Below are 21,017 nucleotides of genomic sequence, written 5' to 3' on the forward strand. Positions count from 1 at the left end.
GAAAGGATACATTAAAAAATCGAAAACAAGAAATGATAATAAAAATCGACAGATGACTACAACTAGTCGATATTGAATCCCTTGACGTCCTGTTAGACAGGAACAGAAAATAAAAATACAACTTATCAGCCTTTTTCTAGGTGTCAAAAAATTTTCAACTTCAAGTCTATCAAGCTATCAGACTTCTCTCTAATGACCTTTGATAACCTAAACACTGTGGCTTGATAGCTGGGCTTTATTTGACAAATTTGACCTCATATAGACGGAATCAAAAGGTGACAAAATCCCCAATAAAAATCTAATTTCTTACTGTCTAATTCTCAGTTTGATTTTAAATTATCCTTATTTTGAAATCAACTTTTAAACATGAATAGCACACAATTAAACTATAAACGTATATAAAAAGCAGTTAAAAATGAAGACACGTATACAAATGCAGCTGTAGAATGGTAGAAATCACCAATTAAGTTACACTTTGAATTCTTGGGCTTTCTCAAACAGCCGTAACAAAAATAGGGAGGTGGACAATGAAAACAGCCGGAAAAATTCTACAACCGAATAGAAGCCCCGGTGCTTGCCGAACAAATAATCAATCCAAAAACCCCACTAGCGCATTTCAAATTTAGTAGAACAAAAAACGGAAGGACCGAGCAATAAACTTCCTCCAACAACAAAAGTAAAATACGAGATTAAAGAAGTCAACAGACGTGGGAAAAAACAATTTTCTGTAATGATATCATTGAAGCCAAATCCATTTTTTTCAAAAAAAAAACCAAATGCAAACTTCTTGAGAAACCAAACAAAAAAAATCGAAAAAAACTAAGGCTAAGCTATTAGAAACTAACTATCATTGCCAAGAACTCACTGCAAAGTTTTGAAAGTTGAAAAAGCATTATTGGAATAATACAATTAATTTCAAGATGAAAAAAAAACTTAGATGAAAAAAGCAGCCTAGCGAGTTAATGTTTGGAGAAAACCTTTCTCGAAAATAAAAATTACCGCAATTCCCACTGCAACTCCAAAAAACGCTTAAAAGCATAAGGCATACAACAGTCTTAAAGTTGAACTGAAAAAACAAAAGTTTAGGTCTAAACTGCAAACATTCAGAAGGACGTATCACAGAAAGCAGGAAATTCTCAATATTGATGTCCCAGCATTTAAAACATAGCTGGCAAAGACATAGTTAAAAGAAACAGACCAAAAAAGAAACTCCCTTGACCTTATCCCCAGAATAAAAGAAAAGAAAAGTCAAATTCTGAGTGAGGAGGTCACTTTTGGACGTGATGTAAGTCACATGTGACCAAATTCAATCACGCGATAAAACAAAAACTCCAATAAGAGTAAAAAATGACGTCACGCACGCAATTCAGTTGAAATTTCATGAACGAATGAACAAAAATCCTGTTGACAGAAAGCCAAATGATAGCGTTAGCTATCGCTTTGCGGCTATTAACAAAAAATTTCATTGATAGTTTTCTTTAGTTGGATAAAAGTTTAATTAAATTGGTCAAACAAATCGCAATCAAAATTCACAAGGAAAAAGATTTTCCAATAATTAACAATCGCTCAACAGAACCTAGCCAAAGAACCAATAATTTTGTATTAGCAATTGCAACAATCTTACATTGTTTTAGATAAAATCAAAGAACTAAAATTTGAAAATGCATCATGAAAAAAACCGGAAATCGTGAAAACCTGAAAATTCATAAAAGCAGAAAAAGCCAACAATTATGGCCACCAATTAATGTAAAAGCCAATAAGAAAAAAAGGGCCCAAAAATTCGATTCAAGAGGTTACGGGAACAATGTAAACAATAACAAAAAGGAATCAGGGGTTGAGTGGGAGTGGACTAAGGGCGGCCAAAAATTCGAGCGCAGCAGATTACGGATGGAACGATGGGAATTGGGGTGTGTAGTGGCGGTGCTGTCAAACTCTAAGAACTGCCATTCACACAATGAATTTATGTCTCCAAAACAGTTTCGGTGAATTGTATACTCAGATATTAGTAAGCTGAAGGTCTAAGAGCCCTGAATGCCCTCCACGGTTTACCTCTTTATCCCAATTTGGAGGAAGAAAAGTCAAACGAGTCAAACCAAAAATGAGTCAAACGAGAAATCGCATAAAAGAGCACAGGGCTAATATAATTACTACAAACTTCGTTTGAGATCAATTAATCAGTTCAAAGATCAATAAAGAGTAATAGGAAAAGCCAAACGTATCATAGGGCCCCTAAAAACACTGTTATGTCAATCACATGGTCACATATTACTGCAGCTACGATCAAAGACTATTCTTTATCAAAAACCTAACAAGCAAAACACCTAACCTAGGATGAATTGCTTTCGATTGGGAGTGAAGCTTTAAAATTTATTTATGGACGCAAAAAACACCAACCTCACGTTGGTACGAAGCCCCGTCCTCCCTGATAGCATTCTAACATCTTAATGACTTAGCTACAACGTCTTTGATCCTCAACCACTCACATATTAGCAAAAAATAATTAAAGCGCTTGACATCACGGAAAAATCCAGAATTGAAGCGCGAAAAATTCATTTAAGAAGTCAAAGAGAAGCACAAAAACCGTCCAGCATAAATTTTGTATAAAAAACCGTTAACAACAATCACCTCAAACTTTTTGAGAGCAATTAAACAGACGAGCTAAATAGAGGGAAAAACCGCTGAAAACAGTTGGCTCTAGGCACCATTCTGTCGAAAAAAACATTTGAAGTCAAAAAGTCTTCACTCAACGCAGCAAATGTATGGAAAATCTTCTTTCGCTATGCAAATGTTAGTTCACATGGTAATTTTACTTTCACATTTCGGTACAAAGACCTTAAGAAAACCAATACTCTTCTGCAAGTCGTAAAAAACCGCAATGAGACCAAGAAGTCCGGGGCTTTGCGGCTAATAAAAATACGAAACCGCATTCCAGATTAAATTAATTTTTAGTTTATTTAGCGTGTCATTTTTCTCGCACATAGAAGTACGGACAAATTTGTCATACCTTTTTTCTACACTAAAATTTTAGTGAAAGTCACATTACCAGCCGTTTTACTTCCGGTTCAAAATCTTCCGGGTGCATATTCCGAGTACTCGTGAATATAGCCATTGCAGTAACTGGTGCGGCTGTTACACATCATTCCTAAATTCTATAGGACAATACAATCTCTTCTAAAAGAAGCTCAAGACACAAACGTCGGTACTCATCAGATTCCTCAATCGGAAAATTTACTGTTCACTTCCTGTATTTCATCCAGAAGCCTGGAGATCCTATGATGTGTCCAAATTTGAGCCTCCAAAAAGAAGAAACCAGTAGAATGTATTTTACATCAAGAATTTCGGACTTAGCAACATCAAGATTTTAAGTTCAGTTATAATCAATGAGTTCTGGAATTTCAGCGCAAATTCGCCCAATAGTTAATTCAGTTCTTCCATCACGTTACGTTGGCTCAGCTAAGGATTCAGAAATATCTGAAGTGGCAACACATCCGAGTGAATTGCAAGCGCGAAGCAAGCAGGTGATTGCAGCGATGTCGGTTGATGATTTTGTACGTTTGACAAGTTACCGACTGTCAACGTAGAAATCTCATTTCTCGACCATACCGTACCAACACAGCTTAGTTCGTGTTTTGTAGCGGCCATCGCCTTTGCAGCTGCTCAGCTTAGAGGTATAGCTTGGCGACAAATTTAGCTGTAATGAACAAAGTGCAGTAGAATCTTACCTTGGAGTTGTTGGATGTGTTCTCTTGACCGCTAGAGGGCGTCTGATGACTTGAAGCTTGGCCCAAAGAGGCTAAGCTATCTGGCGCGGACTTATTAGGGGGCAAAGAAGCATTGTTCGAAATGTATGGTAAATTATTGGCACTAGTAGCTAAGGGAGCATCATTTGCAGTAGCATTGTTTTTATTGCCAGTTTTAGCTACATCATCCCAATTAATGGCCCCATACAAATCAGACAGAGTCTTTGTCATTTCCTTCATCAATCCACCATTACTATTTCCTCCATTGGAACTTCCACTAGCATCAATTGAGTTAGCAACTGTCGACGTCATCGCGGAGTCCTTAGTTGCAGTCGATGCTTCAGACTGATTATTAATCGACGTCGCTTTTGTGGTTTCGTCTTCGTTTTCCATTTCTTCTACAGCTTGCAGTCGACGAGTAAGAGACGATTTGAGTTTCTCTGCTCTAATCTCCGTCGATTCGGAAGAAGAATCTACAGCTGTTGGTTTCTGAGGAGTTCCACTCGCGTGAAATGGAGAACTGCTCCCCGACATAACATGCTGCGGTGACGTCCCAGATCTAAAACATTAACACGATTCGAATTAAATTTGAAAGATCTTATCAACTACGGGCGAATTATTCTCAAAAGGCTAGCGAGGGAAGAGGTTGGCAGGGGAATGAGAACAGAAGAGGGGGAACTTCAAACCATGAAATTATACCTCTACAGCAGTTTTGGTGATACGTATATAAAGAAACTAGTAGAGTTCTAAGATCACTCGACAGGCACAAACTTCCCTCGGAACTGACACCAGTTTATCCCGTTTTAGAGGACGAAAAGTAAAAATATGACAAAAATTTTATCAAGCAAAAATTGCGTAACTAAGACCAACAAGATCCAAATAATAGCTAAACTTTGTAAGAGAGCATTAATGGACATTATAACTAAAATCCTGTAATAAAAAGGAAATATTTAGTCAATACTTTGGTCAATTTACATAAACGCGCAGAAAGCGACTTAAAACTTAGAAGTGCATGTCGCATAAAAACTATTCCCAGTATATAAGCAGATTAGAAAAATTCTGAATCGTCCTCAAATGAATTTGAATCATTCGCTTCAGAAAATACTTTCATTACTTTCCTTTTACTTGCGGCTCAAATCGAATTGAAGAATCGTTTCCTAGTGACTTACCCCAGTTTGTTTGGCAGAGGCATGCCGACGTCATTCTGCCACTTGATGACGGCATCACGCAGACTCTTGTTGGGAATAAGTGAGTCCACACTGATAGTGGAGGCACACACGTAACACTTCTTCTCATTCTTCATCAGTCTGTCTGTTATACCTGAGCACAATAACACTTCTATAGATATATGTATATCTAATCTGTATTTCGGTTTGTGCAGAACAAAATTGATTACCTGAGTGCCGATTAATAACATAACCGACTAACGTCGGGCGAATTGCTCTCAAACGACCGGCGAGCGGTTGGCTTGGTCAGTAGCTAGCCACGGGGGGGGGGGGGGGGGGGGGTGCACCGGGGGCTGATGGGGACAGCACTGGGCGCTACCTGTTTATCCCGTTTTTGAGGACGAAAAGTCAAAAGCGTCAGACGAAAAATTGGTCAAGCGAAAAATCGCATAAAAAAAGACCGACAGGACTAATATAATTGCTACAAACTTCGTTTGAGAGCAATTAATAACCGTGGCACGGTACTCCAAATCTAGTTTCAATGAGAACATTATTTAGGAGAGTTTAGCTGGGGAAGGAGCGGTCCGAAGCAAAACAACTCTTATATATACCAACACAATAATATATGATTCGTGAAAGTGAGTTTTATGACATCGTGAAACTCCTAAAAGTCAGTGCCAGCTTAACTGCTTTTCGATAGCTCCTATTACATTTTTCCCGGTACTACTTAATATGTGGATTGAAAGAGTTTTGGCATAGCTAAACTTCCAATAAACATAGCTGGCAGATTGCCAGAAAATAGCCGCAATAGATTCGTAGATCGGCAGTCTAACAAAAAACAGCAAAAAGACATACCAAAAAAATTCGTCTTTTCATTGAAGGCTGATCTGTTATATTTTGATTAAAAATCTGTAAGTTATTGTTGCCTCTATTAGCTGATCTCAAATAACCTTCATTTAGAGTGACACACACCCATTTGACCTTATCTCTTTGAATTAAAGTAAATAAAAGTCAATTTCAAAGTGAGGAAGTCATTTTTGAGAGTGAGGTGAGTCAAGTGTGACCAAAAATTTAATCACGCGCATGAACAAAAAAACTCGCTCCACAAAGAGTGAAAAATGACGTCACACATGCAATTCAGTTAAAATTGCATGAACAAATGAACAAAAAGTAGCTGTGACGTCATATGGTCGTAACAAAAATCATGACGACGAAATAAAAAACATAGCCGGAAGAATTCCGGAAGCGACTCGAAGCACCAAAACTTCACAAAAAGCTGAAGCCATTACCTTTTATATTAAACCATTAACTATTTACCTCCCCGGGTCTGATCTAAAAATCGGTGAAATTTAAACCACTGTCACCAAGAGAAAGAAAACGCAGCAAAATTTTATTATTGAAAACCTTTGCTAACGTTAAAAAAGTCTGAAATTTTTAGGATGGTCAAGAAACTGATAGCCGGACAAAGCTGACAGGGCCATCAATTGCCCTCAGATAATTATTGATTCTAATCTCAAAAAGATCGCGAAAGCAAATGGCAGATAAAAACTTTTCGAAAAAGACAGGAAAGTCAAAATTTTTCAAAAAAGAGTGCTCAAACTTAAGAATCAGAGAACCACTACAATTAGATTTCTAATCACGGCAGTTAAGACAAAAATAATACTTGATTCTTCCTTGTTGTATATATGCTAGACAACATGATTTCATACTAATTCAAAAATTAAATTAATCATAGAAAAACAAAAGCAACAGAATAATATTCAAAGCCAAAAAATCGTCTAAAAACAATACCAAGCCCGGAAGAAAATTGCAATGATTAGTAATAAGTAGAAATTTTGGAAAAGACTTTCTAACAAACTCCCAGTACTGCTTTATTTTCAATTAAATCAATTGCAAACCGAAGAAACCAAGATCTAAGAAAAAGCTGAATTCATTCCATTTTTTAACAACTGAAAAAAATCAATATAACGAATATAAAAGTAGGTGCCAGGACGAAACTAGAATGATACAAACGAGAATGTGAAGAATATGGACACAATGTTAGGAACACCGTAACAAAAAGACAAGTTCTTGATTTTTGAAAGTTGAAAATCAAATTTAAAAAAATCAAGAAGAACGAGTGCATTTCATTGATCAGCATTCGAGACATAGAAAAGACAACGAGTCATTCGAGACAAAAATCCAACTTGCTGAACAGAATAAAACAAGAAAATGCAGAATTCAGACATGCGAAACAATGAAACATTTTGCAAAAAAGTGGTCAAAAATATTTAAGACTGCATTTATGAAAAAAATTTCTGTTTTTTCAAAAAATTAACACCAAAAACTGATTTAATTTTTATTGAAACGAAATTAAAGTCCCTCATGTTCCCCAAAATACTATTTCTAGTAATTAAAAGCAAAATACAAACAAAAAACTGGAAAAAAATGGCAAAAAACTAAGAAAATCGGATTAGCAAATGTACAATTTTATGAAACAAAATTACATCAAGGTAGAAAGAGGCATTGAGTATATGAATTATCAAAAGGAAGTTGCCATATTAACTGATTTTTGACAAAAAACAGCTAAAAGATCCAAAAATGAAGAAATTAATAGAAAAAAAAGTCAAAAATTAACTAAAAAATCAAGAAATATGTGCCAATTTTGCATTTGAAACGCAATTTCAGGCTATGCAAAATACTGTGCTATCAATTTCCGGGGTTTACATTTCAACATAGCATCGATTAAAAATTATTTCTACAAAAAACCAAATTACAAGCAAAAAACTAGGCCACTTAGACGAAAAAACGGTTATCTATATGTGCCATTCAGTCAAAAACTACTTTTCAATGTCAAAAAGTCATTCACTAAACGCAGCGCATGATCAAAAAACTTCTCTCGCTCAGAAAAAATTAGTTCACACTGCAATTTTACTCGCTTTCGCTTTTAGGTCAAAACATCGTCTGAACGAATAGTACTTCCGGTAAAAAAAAAAAAACCTTAAGAAAACCAATACTCCTCTTCGAGTCGTAAAAAAAAAAAACCAAGAGAAGGCCAATAATAGCCCCAGCTATCGCTGTGCGGCTATTAATAAAAACATTATTCTAAACTTCACGGCAATTACAAATTTATTGATGCTTTTCTCACCTCAGGAAAAAAGGACAGCATCTGATTTTACCCGTAGGTATTTTAAAACACAGGATTCGTGCTCAAGGCGGTCATCTAAATTATTTCTTTTGTTTGTGTGACATATTTCTCCCAAGATGTAGGCATTGGCAAACATGCATCCAGTTGATCCACTAATTTTTAGAACTTAATTTTTGAAAAACTGTGGTCCTAAAAGTTCTTGAAATACATTTTGTAGCATAAGATTCGGGAAAATCATTAGTCACCATTTCTTGCATACGATCTCTGAGAAAAGATAAAATCAAAGCCTGATAATTCGCCAAATTAAATTTTTCCTTAATTCAACGCGCAAAATTGTATCATACAAGACCGCCACAATTCATTTCTGCTTATTTTTCGGAAGGATTCTGTAGTATGCAAAAGGACAATTTATTGCTAAAAAATTTGTATTAAATTTCTCCTCCATTACAAGAAGCACTTGAAAACGAGCCAATTGGCTCAATAGTGTCCTCATATATGCTGCTACATATCGTCATTTCTAAGGAGATATCTGCACTTTTTTATTCAACTGTATCACCAGAAAAAATCTATTTTTATAGTTTTTACTATGAGAGCCCATTCTGCTCTTCGTTCTTGTCTTGGGCGACTTTTACACCCTACGAGCAATTAATTTCGCTACATTTTTACAGGAGCTAAAATGTTCATTTCATTTCATGTTCATTTCATTTCATTGCTATAGCTCCGAAATTTCTCTTTATGTCACCTGAGAACGTTGGTGTCTTAAGAGTTGGTTCTACTTAAAGCTTTTTGTTGTTTCAAAAACTGATTTCAATAATGAAAAATGGATTATGCAAAAGCAAATTTTGTATGATTAAGCGGGAATTCTGAACTAACATAGCTGGCCGGTTGCCAGAAAATATAGGCAATAGGTTCGTAGATCTGTGGTCTCAAAAAGATAGTACAAAAACGCCAAAGGAAATTTCTTTACTAATTGCTGAGATGTTATATTTTGGTTAAGAATCTGTATAACTTATTGCTGCTTCTATTGGTTGCTCTTAAATAACCTCCATTTAGTGACACGCACTCACTTGACCATATCTCATTGAATAGAAGTAATTAAAAGTCAATTTGAGAGTGAGGAGGTCATTTTTGAGAGTTTCGTCACGTGTGATTGAAAACTTCATAACGGGAAAGAACAAAATTCGCTCCAATAAGTGTGAAAAAGGACGTCACGCACGCAGTTCAATTGAAATTGTATGAACAAATGAACAAAAAGTAAATTGAAGAGATTGACGTAATATGGTCGTAACAAAAATCTTGACGACAAAATAAAAAACATAGCAGGACAAGTCCTGAATTACAATTCAAACCAAAGAATTGAATGGAAAACGTGAAAAATCCTCAATTGGCCAACAGAAAAGTTGGATAACTCAAGCGAAACAAAAATTCTTTTACATTATTAGAGAATTGTCAAAAACAGAATTCGAACTGTAGAGTGAACTGTTAAAGTAGAAAAAATTAAAGTCGAGAAAATACAGACAAACCAAGCTCAAATTGGCATTCACAGACAAAAAACAAAAGGAAGCAAAAGTCCCAGAAATGAAGATTTTTTTAACAGCAGGTACTTAAAAAAAGAACGTAACGAAAACACTAAAAAATGATAAATTTTTATGTAAAAATTTTGTTTTTTTTTATGTAAAAATTTTTGTTTTTTTTGTGGTTTTAATGTGCAATTTTTCAACGCGTATAATTTGAGCCTACCTTGATGCTTGGTTCTCGAATCAGTTTTGAAAACAAAAAAATTTTTGAGGACAATAACACCAAGATATTACACAATAGCACAACGAAAAAACAATCTTGGTATTATTCTAAAATATCTTGGGGCTATTCTTGGGTGTTATTGTCCTCGAAAACATTTTTGTTTTTAGAACTCATTCGAGAACCAAGCATCAAGATAGGCTGAAAATTATGTGGTAGTTTGCCTAAATAACAACATTAAAAAATCACTTAAAAATAGGAAAAACAGAAAATTTTACACAAAAACTTGATATTATTTAGTATTTCCGTAACGTTCAAGACGCTTATTTCATCAAAACCAGCAACTGCTTGCCAAAGACTACAAAAAACAAAGCTTTAGGCTGGGATTCAATTTTGGGTTGCGAGCCAATCAGGACAAAAACTTATCAAAACCTCGAAAAAATAGCTCAAAAGTACAAAAAGTTCTTAAAAATCTTTTAGATTGGAACTTCATAATAGCTTCCGTATTGACAAAATCGGTTGAAAACCCCAATGTGAAGCTGTAAAAAAACTGCGTTGCCCCCTTAAACAAAAAGCCTGAAAATGATCAAAAAAACTTTAAAACATAACCGACTAACGTCGGGCGAATTGCTCTCAAACGACATGCGGGCGGTTGTCAGCACCTAGCCACTGTTTAGTGAGGTTAGCTTTCGCTTGATTGAAGAGGCGTGAGGCTAGGTTAATAGACGATATTATCACGCCACATAACAGCCGCTGAAGTCAACAAAAGAGTTAAGGAGAGAGAGAGAGAGAGAGAGAGAGAGAGAGAGTGCGAGGTAAAACGTGAGCGAGAAAGAGAAGGAAAGAAACGCCAACCAACACACACAGAGAGAGAAAGAGAGAGAGCTCGAAATTTTTTCCATGAGATTCTAGCCTTGTTAGTAACTAAATCATATAAAAAACTGAAAGTGCAAAATTCAGAAGAAAACTTTCCACATTTCGCAGTGACGAAAATGTTCAAAGAACATTTTTTGCCTCTTGATTTTTGTCATGTAACCCATCTGCAAGACTTAAAAAGCTTCGTTGGCCAGTATTAATCGTTAAACTCAAAAAAAAACTCAAAAACTGCAAATAAAATGACAAAAATTTCAAAAAAAATTGAAAAAATCATAAGTTTTATTAAAAAATCGATCAAATTTGTGATATCAAAAAGTTCAAAACTATTCTATCGCAATAAAAATTGTTCAGTAACTTATTATCAAAGCCTATACGAGGTTTCTTGGGGCTGGAAGAACTTAGATAATGACAAATTTTGAAAAATTTGAAAAAAAAAATTCAACAATCCAACAATTGCTATCCAACAAGTTTTATCCAACAATTGCTAAAAATCGTGATGTTCAAATGTTGAAAAACATTCTATTACCACTAGAAACTATGCAGCAACGTATTATCAAACCTTTCAGGAGGTTGTCTGAACCCTAAGGCAGAAAAATCTTGAATAATAAAAATATGTCAAAAAATTTTAAAAATATAGCAATTTCTGTCAAAAAAATGCTAAAATTCGTGATGTTTAAATCTTGAAAATGATTCCATTACTTCTAGAAACTACATAGTAACCTATTATTAAACCTTCGAGGAGGTTCCTTAGCTCTTGAGGCTGGATAAACCTAAAAAACGACAAAAACTTTCAAAAACATTGAAAAAATTTGCAAAATTGATCAAAAAAATGCAAAAAATTCGCAGTGTTGAAATGTTGAAACCATTCTATTACCACTAGAAACTATTCAATAACCTATTATCAAATCCTAGAGTGGATTCCTTGACACCTAGCGCTGCTAGGGCTGAAAAAACTTAAAAAACTGACAAAAATTTTCAAAAATCTTGAAAAAAATTGTGAAAATTAGTATAAATTTGCGTTTTTAGCTAGCGGTTGTTCGTCAGTAGCTAGCCACGGGAGGGGGGAGGGTGCACGGGGGTGCCGACAGTCGGGTGGGGGGGTGGGGGCAACAGGGCGGTGGGGGGGGCAATAGTGGGGGGGTCAGCAGTGGGGGGGGGTGGGGGGGTCTTCAACCTCTAAGAACCGCTGTTCACACCATAAGTATAAGACTCCAAAACTGTTTGAGCTGAAACAGAGCTAAAAGGCTCTAAGAGCACTTAATGCCCGCTGGGCGCTACCTGTTTATCCCGTTTTTGAGGACGAAAAGTCAAAAGCGTCAGACGAAGAATTGGTCAAGCGAAAAATCGCATAAAAAAAAAGACCGACAGGACTAATATAATTGCTAAACTTCGTTTGAGAGCAATTAAAAACTGTTCAAAAAACTTCAAAACAATTAGCAAGTATTTTTAAAATGATATTTGGGCTGTTAATATCCCCCAAACTTCATCTCGGTCATTAAAAATTATGTGAAGCTGTAAAAAAACTGCGTTGCCCCCTTAAACAAAAAGCCTGAAAATGATCAAAAAAACTTTAAAAAACTGTTCAAAAAACTTCAAAACAATTAGCAAGTATTTTTAAAATGATATTTGGGCTGTTAATATCCCCCAAACTTCATCTCGGTCATTAAAAATTAGCCATAAACAAATGTTCAGCCTCAAAGCTGTTTCATTGGTCACTAAAACAAAAAAGCCTGAAAGATTTTTCAACATAATTAAAAATCCTCTAATGGAACTTGATGCCCGCTCAGCTTTACCTGTTTATCCCGTTTTGAAAACTCAAAGTCATGGAAAAGGTGTGAAAACATCTAACAAACAAGGACTGAGTACCGATGCGGATTGTAAAAAAACCAAGAGAAGGCCAGTTAGAGCCCCAGCTATCGCTTGGCGGCTATTAAAAATTTTCGTGGAAATTAGGCGAATACCAATTAAAACTCTTAAAGGAGGTACAGCATATCCGCTTGATAACACGATGTAGTTAAGAGACTATAACAATGGTCTTAGCGAGAAAAAGCTTAAAAATCAATCAAAAATTGGCAGAATTTTTTAACTTTGAACATTTTCGCGATGTCGAACTCCAACTACCCCAACTTTCTATGCCTTTTTTCAAACAGTAGTTCTAAATTACTTACATTAAGGCTATTTCTAAGAAACATTCAATATTCTTTCCGCGTTCATTTTCAACCCAAATTCATTGCCAGTGATGCCACTGAGTAGTAATTTTCGACATGATACTGAGTACTAATTTTCAACATGCCACTGAGTAGTAATTTCCAATGCACGACAACTCTTTTGCATTTAACTACTCTGGGGGACACTTGATAACTCCAATGCTTCAAGTAGATTTTGAAGTACTTCTTTCAAGTGCTCTAATTGTTATTCGCCAATTTTCACAAAATTTAGCTCAGGATTTTCGCCCAATCAATTTTTTTTGCCAAGATTACGTTCGCCTAATATTCCATCCCTCGCTCTGAACAAAAAGCTACACATAAATCTAGAACATACATTATACGGCAGGATTAAACATTAAGATTTGGCAAATTTGCTCAAGCATATATTTTAGATCTGCAATAAATGGGAAAATGGAAAAGGATAATTGAAATAGACTTGCAGTCATCACAGAAGCTCTCTCCACAACAAGGTGTGATAACGGCCATCTTGTACGGTCCAGAACACAACTGACATTTGTATGAGTTGGGAATGTGAAGACCACTGGCTCCTTCCGGACTTTCCTCGATGGTTTCTGGGTTCCTCTCCTCGTCCGAATCACTTTCCAAAAACGGAGGCTTCTCCACTTTGCCTTCCGAGATCGCTTGACTGAAAGAAACTATTAATTAAATCTAGTAATGTTACTGCAGTCCACTGAATCAGAAAGCCGAAACAATCACTTTCTCCAAATATATCACTATAATTTATTATCACTGATGAGAAAACTAGTTCAGAAAAAAACTACCATTACCTGTCAATGATCGGAACCACATAGTCGCCAGTGGACGTAAGCAAAGCGCCAGGAGTATCTTGGCTAGCAGGTTTTGTATGCACCATTGGTATCCCTGTCGCCTTTTTCACTTGCTGTGTCGTTGCCTATTAACAGATGCGTTACTCTTTTGGCAAAGACTGGACACATTTGACACTGAATTACTCATTGCATCATTCACTTTGTTGTACCGGGCACAGTTTTATATCATTATATATCTCAGATTTTTCAGAACTATTCACGGGCACTGGTTCAACTCTATTGATGTCCGTTACCATTATTATTAAAACCATTTCCCAACAAAACAGTCTCAAATTGCTGAACATTCCCAAGTTTTCCTTTAATTACATGTGACTGGATTCATCCTGAATAAGAAAGTCATTTTAAATAAATCTCTACCGTGAATGCGTGACAAAATACAAATTGACGAGAACGACTGTAACCAGCATAAAATTAGTTTAATAGCATACAATTTTATTCATAATTCGAGGATAGCTTTTGTTAATTGTTGCGCACGCGTTTAATCAGATGATTAGTTGAGAATACTATTCTGCCCGTGACTATTGTGTTCACCATTAAAACTTAAAAAAATTGCTCGAAACTCTTACTTTGGGTGGTCCGAGGTACGTGCAGTACTTAATGAAGTGCCCAGGTTGCCCACATCTGTGACAGATGTAGCTCGGTGGAGGCTTAGCTGGCATATTCACGTACCTGATAATCAGAAATTAAAAGCATTTCAAGTCGAATCCACATTGAATCAGCGTAGCAATTAAAAATTTGGTAAAATGATAGAAAATTGAGTAGAAAACTTACTTAGAAGGGTCAAAATCAGATCCCGAATACTTTTGCATTGTGGCTATCTTATCCTCCTCGGATCCAGTCATCTTCGATATATCCATACTTCCCTAATAACACCATTTTTCTAATAATCACATGTGATTCGATTCTTCCTCAAAAGGAAACTACGTCAAAGCAATCTTTTGAATCAGAAAAATTCGATTAGTCGATAGAATGCAGAACCACATTTGCGGCATCGCTGAGGAGTATATTTGAAAACACACCCGCCAGATTGCCGGAAAAAAATTCCCGATTGAATTCCATGATCAAGATTAAAATATAAAATTAAAATTTGTACTAAAAGTAAAAGTTAATTTCTTTGATAGTTAAGCTTGTTATCAACATGGATAATCGTCATACATTGGCGCTAAACATTTCAAAATGACATTCACAAAAATGTCATAATCAACGTAAACTTCAAGATATTGATTCAGAAAAGAAGAATTTGGAACCAAAAAAGGCACGTGGAAACAATGTAATAAAGGTAATCGACTAAGGTATTTTGAGAAACATCAAAGAACAGACTAGAAAGAAGGCAAGACGAAGCCCCAACCCAGCAGCCCCGACTCCCCAAGAGGCATCGATATTGTCATTATGGCACTCCTGGTTGGGCTAGGCTCGTACAGATAGTAAAACGCGCTATTCTTTTGAATCTGGGTTCCGCCAAATGGACTTGGGACGTCTTCACAACCATTGTCACAGAAACAGAATGCTTAGTTAATGCGCGCCCTTTGACGCACGTCAGAAGTGACAACGAAGACGAGCATCCACTAACCACAAATCATTTTCTGATTGGTCGACCTTCCCTAACATACCAGCCTGTGTATTCAACGAGAACCCTTCTTTAAAGACAAAAACTTGGGAGCAGATCAGACGACTGGAAGCCATATGGAAGATGTTGCTCCGGGAAGGAACCAAATAAGGCACGTGGAAACAATGTAATAAAGGTAACCAACTGAGGATTTTTGAGTAAACACCAAAGAACAGAATAGAAAGAAGGCAAGTCCACGCCTCCAAACCCCCAAGCGGCATCGACATTGTCAAGACTGATCTGTTTTGAAAAGACTTCTGAAAAAACAGAAGATAGAGAGATTAGAATCAATACCAATAAGCATTTGAGAAAGGCCTTACAAAAAAGTTAAGCAGCGCTCAAATAAAATACGGCTTTATTAAGTTTCTATTTAATGACTCTGCTTATTTCAGGTTGCTTAGCTGGTCAGTTGCTCTTTATATGCAGAGTCAGCAGACTAGCTAAACGTTAAAGTGGCCTAGATAAGTAAAAAAAAAAAGATGAAATGTTGAACCAAGGTGAAGCGGAAAAATTGTTTGACTATGTAAAAAATATATATAGACTGCAGAATTCAGGTAACGACTCGAAGTCTTCTTCGCCAAAAAACTATAATTGCATATAGCTATTATCTAACTAACAATCTTAAGGAAATAAAACACAAAATTGCCAATTTAATTATCACAAAAAATAGGGATATTTAATTACTTTTTCATTTAAAAATTACACAACAATGTAAAAGCCTAATTGCAAATAATCGAGAAAAAAATTAATCACATTATAAAAGGCAAAGCCTAAAAACCTTGAGAAATGTTGCACAAAATACGTTTAATTAGTGGTAGGAATTACCTACACCCAGTAGGTTTCAATTCAGCTGACAGTATATGCAATAAAACAAAACGAAAATAAAACAAAACGAAATCACTTATTTAGCGAAAAAAATTTTCAGATGTATGTTTCGCTCTTTTTCAAAAGATATGAACAAAATGAGCACCCCTTTCTCAGCTGTTCGAAATGGTACACCGAAACGACCTTTTCAAACTTCCTTCACTCCCTGGCCGTCCGTTTTTTTCCTCGCTCACTTTTAAAACAAAACCATAAGGCCTCTTCGAGACACGTTTAAAATAGGAGCGAAATATGGCGTGGCTATTAATAATAAAAAATAGCAGGAAAATGATCCTTTCGAATATTGAGCTACAGAACAACTACAACTGTAATATGAGCGTGGGGTGCAGAGATGGGTCCAACTCGCAAAAATTACACTTCATATGAATTTATTTCTCATCAGCTTCGGTGTACCCTTAGAGACTAGTAAAACTCCAAGAGAGCTGTTCAGCAACTTAATGCCCACCATGCTTTACCTGTTTATTCCATTTCTGTGGACGTAAATCTCACAGCAAGAAAACAGAAGTTAGGATTCTTTTGGATTTTCATTATCCAAAGTCTCAGAAAGCAATTAAAGGGAGAAAAGATGCATCTTTTCACGCAGACCAATTATTAATTTAATTTAAGTTTTCCGCTTTCACATGACTTGTCTTGATTAACTTCAATCCTGATTTTCTTACTCTACGGTCAAACCTTTCGTTTTTCTTTGATCGACTATGTTGAAAGTTTCTGTGACACCCAGGAGCCGTTTTGATAAATATGTTAAGAACACTCGCTCTCGAATGTTTTCTCAATAATTATCAGAGTATTTAAATCCAAAAAAACTTACAATTGAATCTGCTATCTTCACTTGCGGATTCGCAGCAGCTTGAATTGCGAGTTCCTGAAAGCAGAAGTAATCAGATAGTGTTAAAATGCATGACAAAATTAATAGTTTAAATTCAATTTAGAGAGACTACCTTTTGTGCTGCCGCCTGTGCTTGGGCAAATGAGGATGTATAACTCATTTTTGTAGTCGTTTTATCACTAAAACAATTCTTTCTTTACCAGAAACCAGCCGAGCTGATTTTTTAAATGAAACAAAAACTTACACTGGGTTGTACACTTTTGGGCCAGATCCAGAACCCCGAGGTAGTCTCACAACTATCAGGGACGTGTTTTCAGGAATCAAAGCCTCGTCAGCAGCATATTCTAGAAAACACCAACATCTTATATTATATGACGCATTTCCACTGCCGTTGTCAAAAAGTTTTAAAAGTATAATAATAATAATAAACTCAACGAAAAAAGATTCACAAGCATTACCTTCATTGCTGGCTGCATTGGTTAGCTGCAGGTCCGACTCGTCTATCTTCATTTTTTTCTTAGCGACAATTGACCTTCGCACTTCCTTGGCTGATATTGACAGGCCATCGAAAGTAATTGAGTCAAACTTTAATTGGCTCTTGAACTTAAAAAAGATCTGAGCCGGCATCTCTGAAAAATGAAAAAAAATCAAAGCAAATACTCAGACACACTAATTAGTCACTTTACAGCAGCTGGAATAGCGAGTTCCTGATAGCCGATAGTATAGAACAGTTTGACAATTTTTTTTCATTTTTTGCGGGACTTAGTATTCAGGTCGTTCCCGTGCCAGCCCACCCCTCCACGAAAGAACTGTCCCCATTATATTATATTTACGGTTTGGGACGGGGGCTATACTGACCAAGAAAACGCTCAAAGTGCTAATTTACATGGTAAACTGCATATTTTTGAACAGCATTTTTATTACCAGCCCGATTTCCCCTTCCCTTTAGTTCGATATGAATCTACTCGAAATTGGTAGAATTGAAGAAGAAATTAACATAAATAAATTGGTGACCAGTTGATACCAATTCTCTAAAACTTAGAAGAATTACAATTATATCGATTTCAGTCGACTAAAAAAAAAACTCCCTTTAGGGGAAACCGAAATCCGGATGGTAATAAATCTGCGTATCAGAAACAGGCATTTTACCATGTTATACTGTAATTTGAGCATTTATTTTTGTCAAAGAGTGTAATGTTACAAGACCACTAAGAAGGGGCTTGAATGATTAACAGCCATCGTTTTGTGTCTAACAATGTTGTTACTCCTGGTTTACAGTCGATGCCCCTGGAGTGCGCTTCCAAAAACGGCTTTAATCACAAAGTTATTAAATTGGAGGTTTTATTTGACTAAATTCAAAATACCCTGGTGGGTCACAAATGACTGAACAATGGGTAAATCTCAGCCATGATACAAGCTACATTGATGCCTTTGCGTCTTCAATTGCCGTTACCCTAGCTTTCAGTTTAAAAATACTATTCAGCCAAGAAAAGAATTAAATTGTGAATGGTCAATCAACACCAAAAAGAACAAAATATTTCCCATTTCCGTCGTAGTCAAGTGCAGCTAATTTTTTCAGAGAATCTTTCACTGAAAACTTTTAACATTACGGGTAAAATGCAATTTTTCGAAACAATATTCCTACTCGCATCTGTATATTTGCTCCGCCGATTGATGTTTAGGCGTTTGATGAATTACTTAATTTTTGAATTATGTGCATTTCTTTTTGGTCTTCTTGAACATCTGTTAGCGCAAGTTTGCGTTCTTAGCTTTGGTCAAACTTTATACGCATCAAAATGTCATTTAGTCAAAGAAATGTTGGGAGCCGGAGAATATTCATTAGTGGCTATTGGCTTATGTAGTTTGGTTTATGTAGCAATGGTTTATGTAACTCATTTCATCAAAATTGTCTACCAGTATTTCAGCATTAGTGAAAGAGACGGCAGAAAAAACTCATATGAACTTAAAGTGCCAAACTCACAATAGGATATCAGATGTAATTTCTGTGCAGTACGAATAGCCAAGGCCTGGAATAGTTTTCCAAAATCTTCGACCGAAAGTAACAACGTGAACGAAATTAAGAATAATTTGGACTGACAACTGACCGACTTATTACTCTTAAGGCGACTGAACCACGCCACTATAGAAGAGCTGCTTAGACCTTGTGTTGAAAAAATTTAATGTTTTTAAATTCGGTGCGACTAGTCAACTTGAGCAACAGACAAGCAGGCAAAACAAATTGTTTTGTGTTTAAGCTCGTTTGAAATTATTTCCTTTTAAGTTGAACTGCTTTCTTCTTGTTTTCTTTTCTAAATGTTCGAAATCTTTACTTTAAAACTTCTTTCTGCTATAGTAACTACTGACACTAATTTTTGAAGTTAATCTGCAGTGGTAACAACTGACACCAAAAATTCTATCTGGTGATTACTGAGACCAAAGTGGGGAAAGAGACTTCTTTCGGCTAATTCTGAGACCGCTGACTAAAGAAGAATTTACGTTTGAGTTTTCGAACTCTAAAGGACTATTTGCGTGAGCGATTTTCATTGGGGAGTTATTTGGGAAATTTTGATTTTCTTGTTTTTGAGCTAAAGAAAGGAGAGTTCTTATCTCTTCCTTTTTTATTTGAGAAGGTGTTTTCAGTACATATTACTCAATTAAGAGTGCACTTGGCTAGTAGTATACACAAAAAAGAAAACACAATAGGTGTCATTGTCTGACTTTTGTACGAATTTGTACTAACTCGTTAATTAGGCGCTCGGCTATTTGTGTGCAAGTAAGATCAAAGAAAACAGAAACACTTTTGTAGGTGTGTTTTTGAAGAAGCGTTTCAGGAAATTTACTGTCCGTTCTTTGCGGTTCTGCAAAATAATTTTAAAAATAATCAGCTTGTTTTCAAAAAAACCGAAGGGATCTGTTCAAAAACTTATTTGTTGTCGATTGAAAACTTCTATTAAAACGTTAGAAAACGTTTTTTGACTTTTTAAAGTCAAAGAAGCGAATTTGGCAATTTTAAATCGCCTTTCGCAAAATTGCAAAATTGATAAAAGTTTTGAAGATTCTTTTCCGACAAACTGAGGAGGCCCAATCAGTAGGTTTTTGGATTTATTAAATGTTTCATTCAAACAATATGAAAACGTTTTTTTGAATTTTTTGAGTCAAAGAAGCAATTTTGCCAATTTTAAGTTGCCTCTTTTCTAAAATAAAAAATCGACAAATAAATTGTGAAGCCTGTTTTATAACAGACTGAGGGGGGCCACTCAAAAAGTTTTTTGGATCTCTTAAGTCTTAATCAAAATGTAAGCAAAAAATTTGATTTTTTTTAGACAAAGAAGCAATTTTTTGTCATTTTTGAGTTGCCTCTTTACTAAATTTCAATTTTGGTAAACTAACGTTGAAGCTTGTTTTCTAACAAACCGAAGGTGCCTAATCAATAGATTTTTTTTGGATCTATTAAATGTTTTAATCAAAACGTCACAAAAACGTTTTTTGAATTTTTGATTCTATGAAGCAATTTTGCCAATTTTATGTTGGCTCTTTACGTAAATGCAGAATCGATAAACCAAGTTTAAATCTCGTTTTCTAACAAACTCAGGGGGCGCAATTAATAAGTTTTTTGGATTTAATAAAAAAATTTTCATTGAAACGATAGAAAAACATTTTTTTGTTTTTTCTCACTTGGGGATGGATGTCAGCCTCTTTGTTTTTTTAAAAATATTCCCTTTCAGAAGGTAGACAATATTTTCTTAATCACGGAGGTAGGACACCAAAATTATGTTACAAATAATTAGTCCAGACTTGTTTAGTAGCTCTTATTTGGCTGAACCTTCTTGTTAGCTGTTTTATGGAAAAGCGTAAAACTCTGGTTTCTTTGGAGGTGGCTTAATCATCAGTAAATTTCACGTTTTGACTTCTTTTTGTGCGTTTCTAAGTTCATTGGGAACAAGGTGAAAGCGTTCTTCTAAATTGGATACACCAAATATTGGAACGAAAACAATTTATATA

At 35.6% G+C, this 21,017-nt stretch overlaps 1 protein-coding gene across 1 annotated transcript in view; it reads right to left on the reverse strand.

Annotated features, from left to right (window-relative positions):
• The window catches only part of LOC142336105 (uncharacterized), a 211,573-nt gene that overhangs the window by 40,626 nt on the left and 149,930 nt on the right, over positions 1-21,017 (reverse strand). The window contains exons 2-11 of the mRNA XM_075384652.1: positions 17,474-17,644; positions 17,260-17,359; positions 17,128-17,194; positions 16,998-17,051; positions 14,473-14,564; positions 14,268-14,370; positions 13,642-13,766; positions 13,294-13,499; positions 4,910-5,060; positions 3,723-4,299 (exon numbers count right to left, since the gene is read on the reverse strand). Of these exons, the coding sequence (XP_075240767.1) occupies positions 3,723-4,299; positions 4,910-5,060; positions 13,294-13,499; positions 13,642-13,766; positions 14,268-14,370; positions 14,473-14,564; positions 16,998-17,051; positions 17,128-17,194; positions 17,260-17,359; positions 17,474-17,642 (1,644 nt within the window). The 5' untranslated portion in view covers positions 17,643-17,644. The remainder of the gene's footprint in view (positions 1-3,722; positions 4,300-4,909; positions 5,061-13,293; positions 13,500-13,641; positions 13,767-14,267; positions 14,371-14,472; positions 14,565-16,997; positions 17,052-17,127; positions 17,195-17,259; positions 17,360-17,473; positions 17,645-21,017) is intronic.

This window comes from Convolutriloba macropyga, chromosome 3 (assembly GCF_964194025.1).
Source record: "Convolutriloba macropyga chromosome 3, txConMacr16.3, whole genome shotgun sequence".
Classification (NCBI taxonomy): domain Eukaryota; kingdom Metazoa; phylum Xenacoelomorpha; order Acoela; family Convolutidae; genus Convolutriloba; species Convolutriloba macropyga.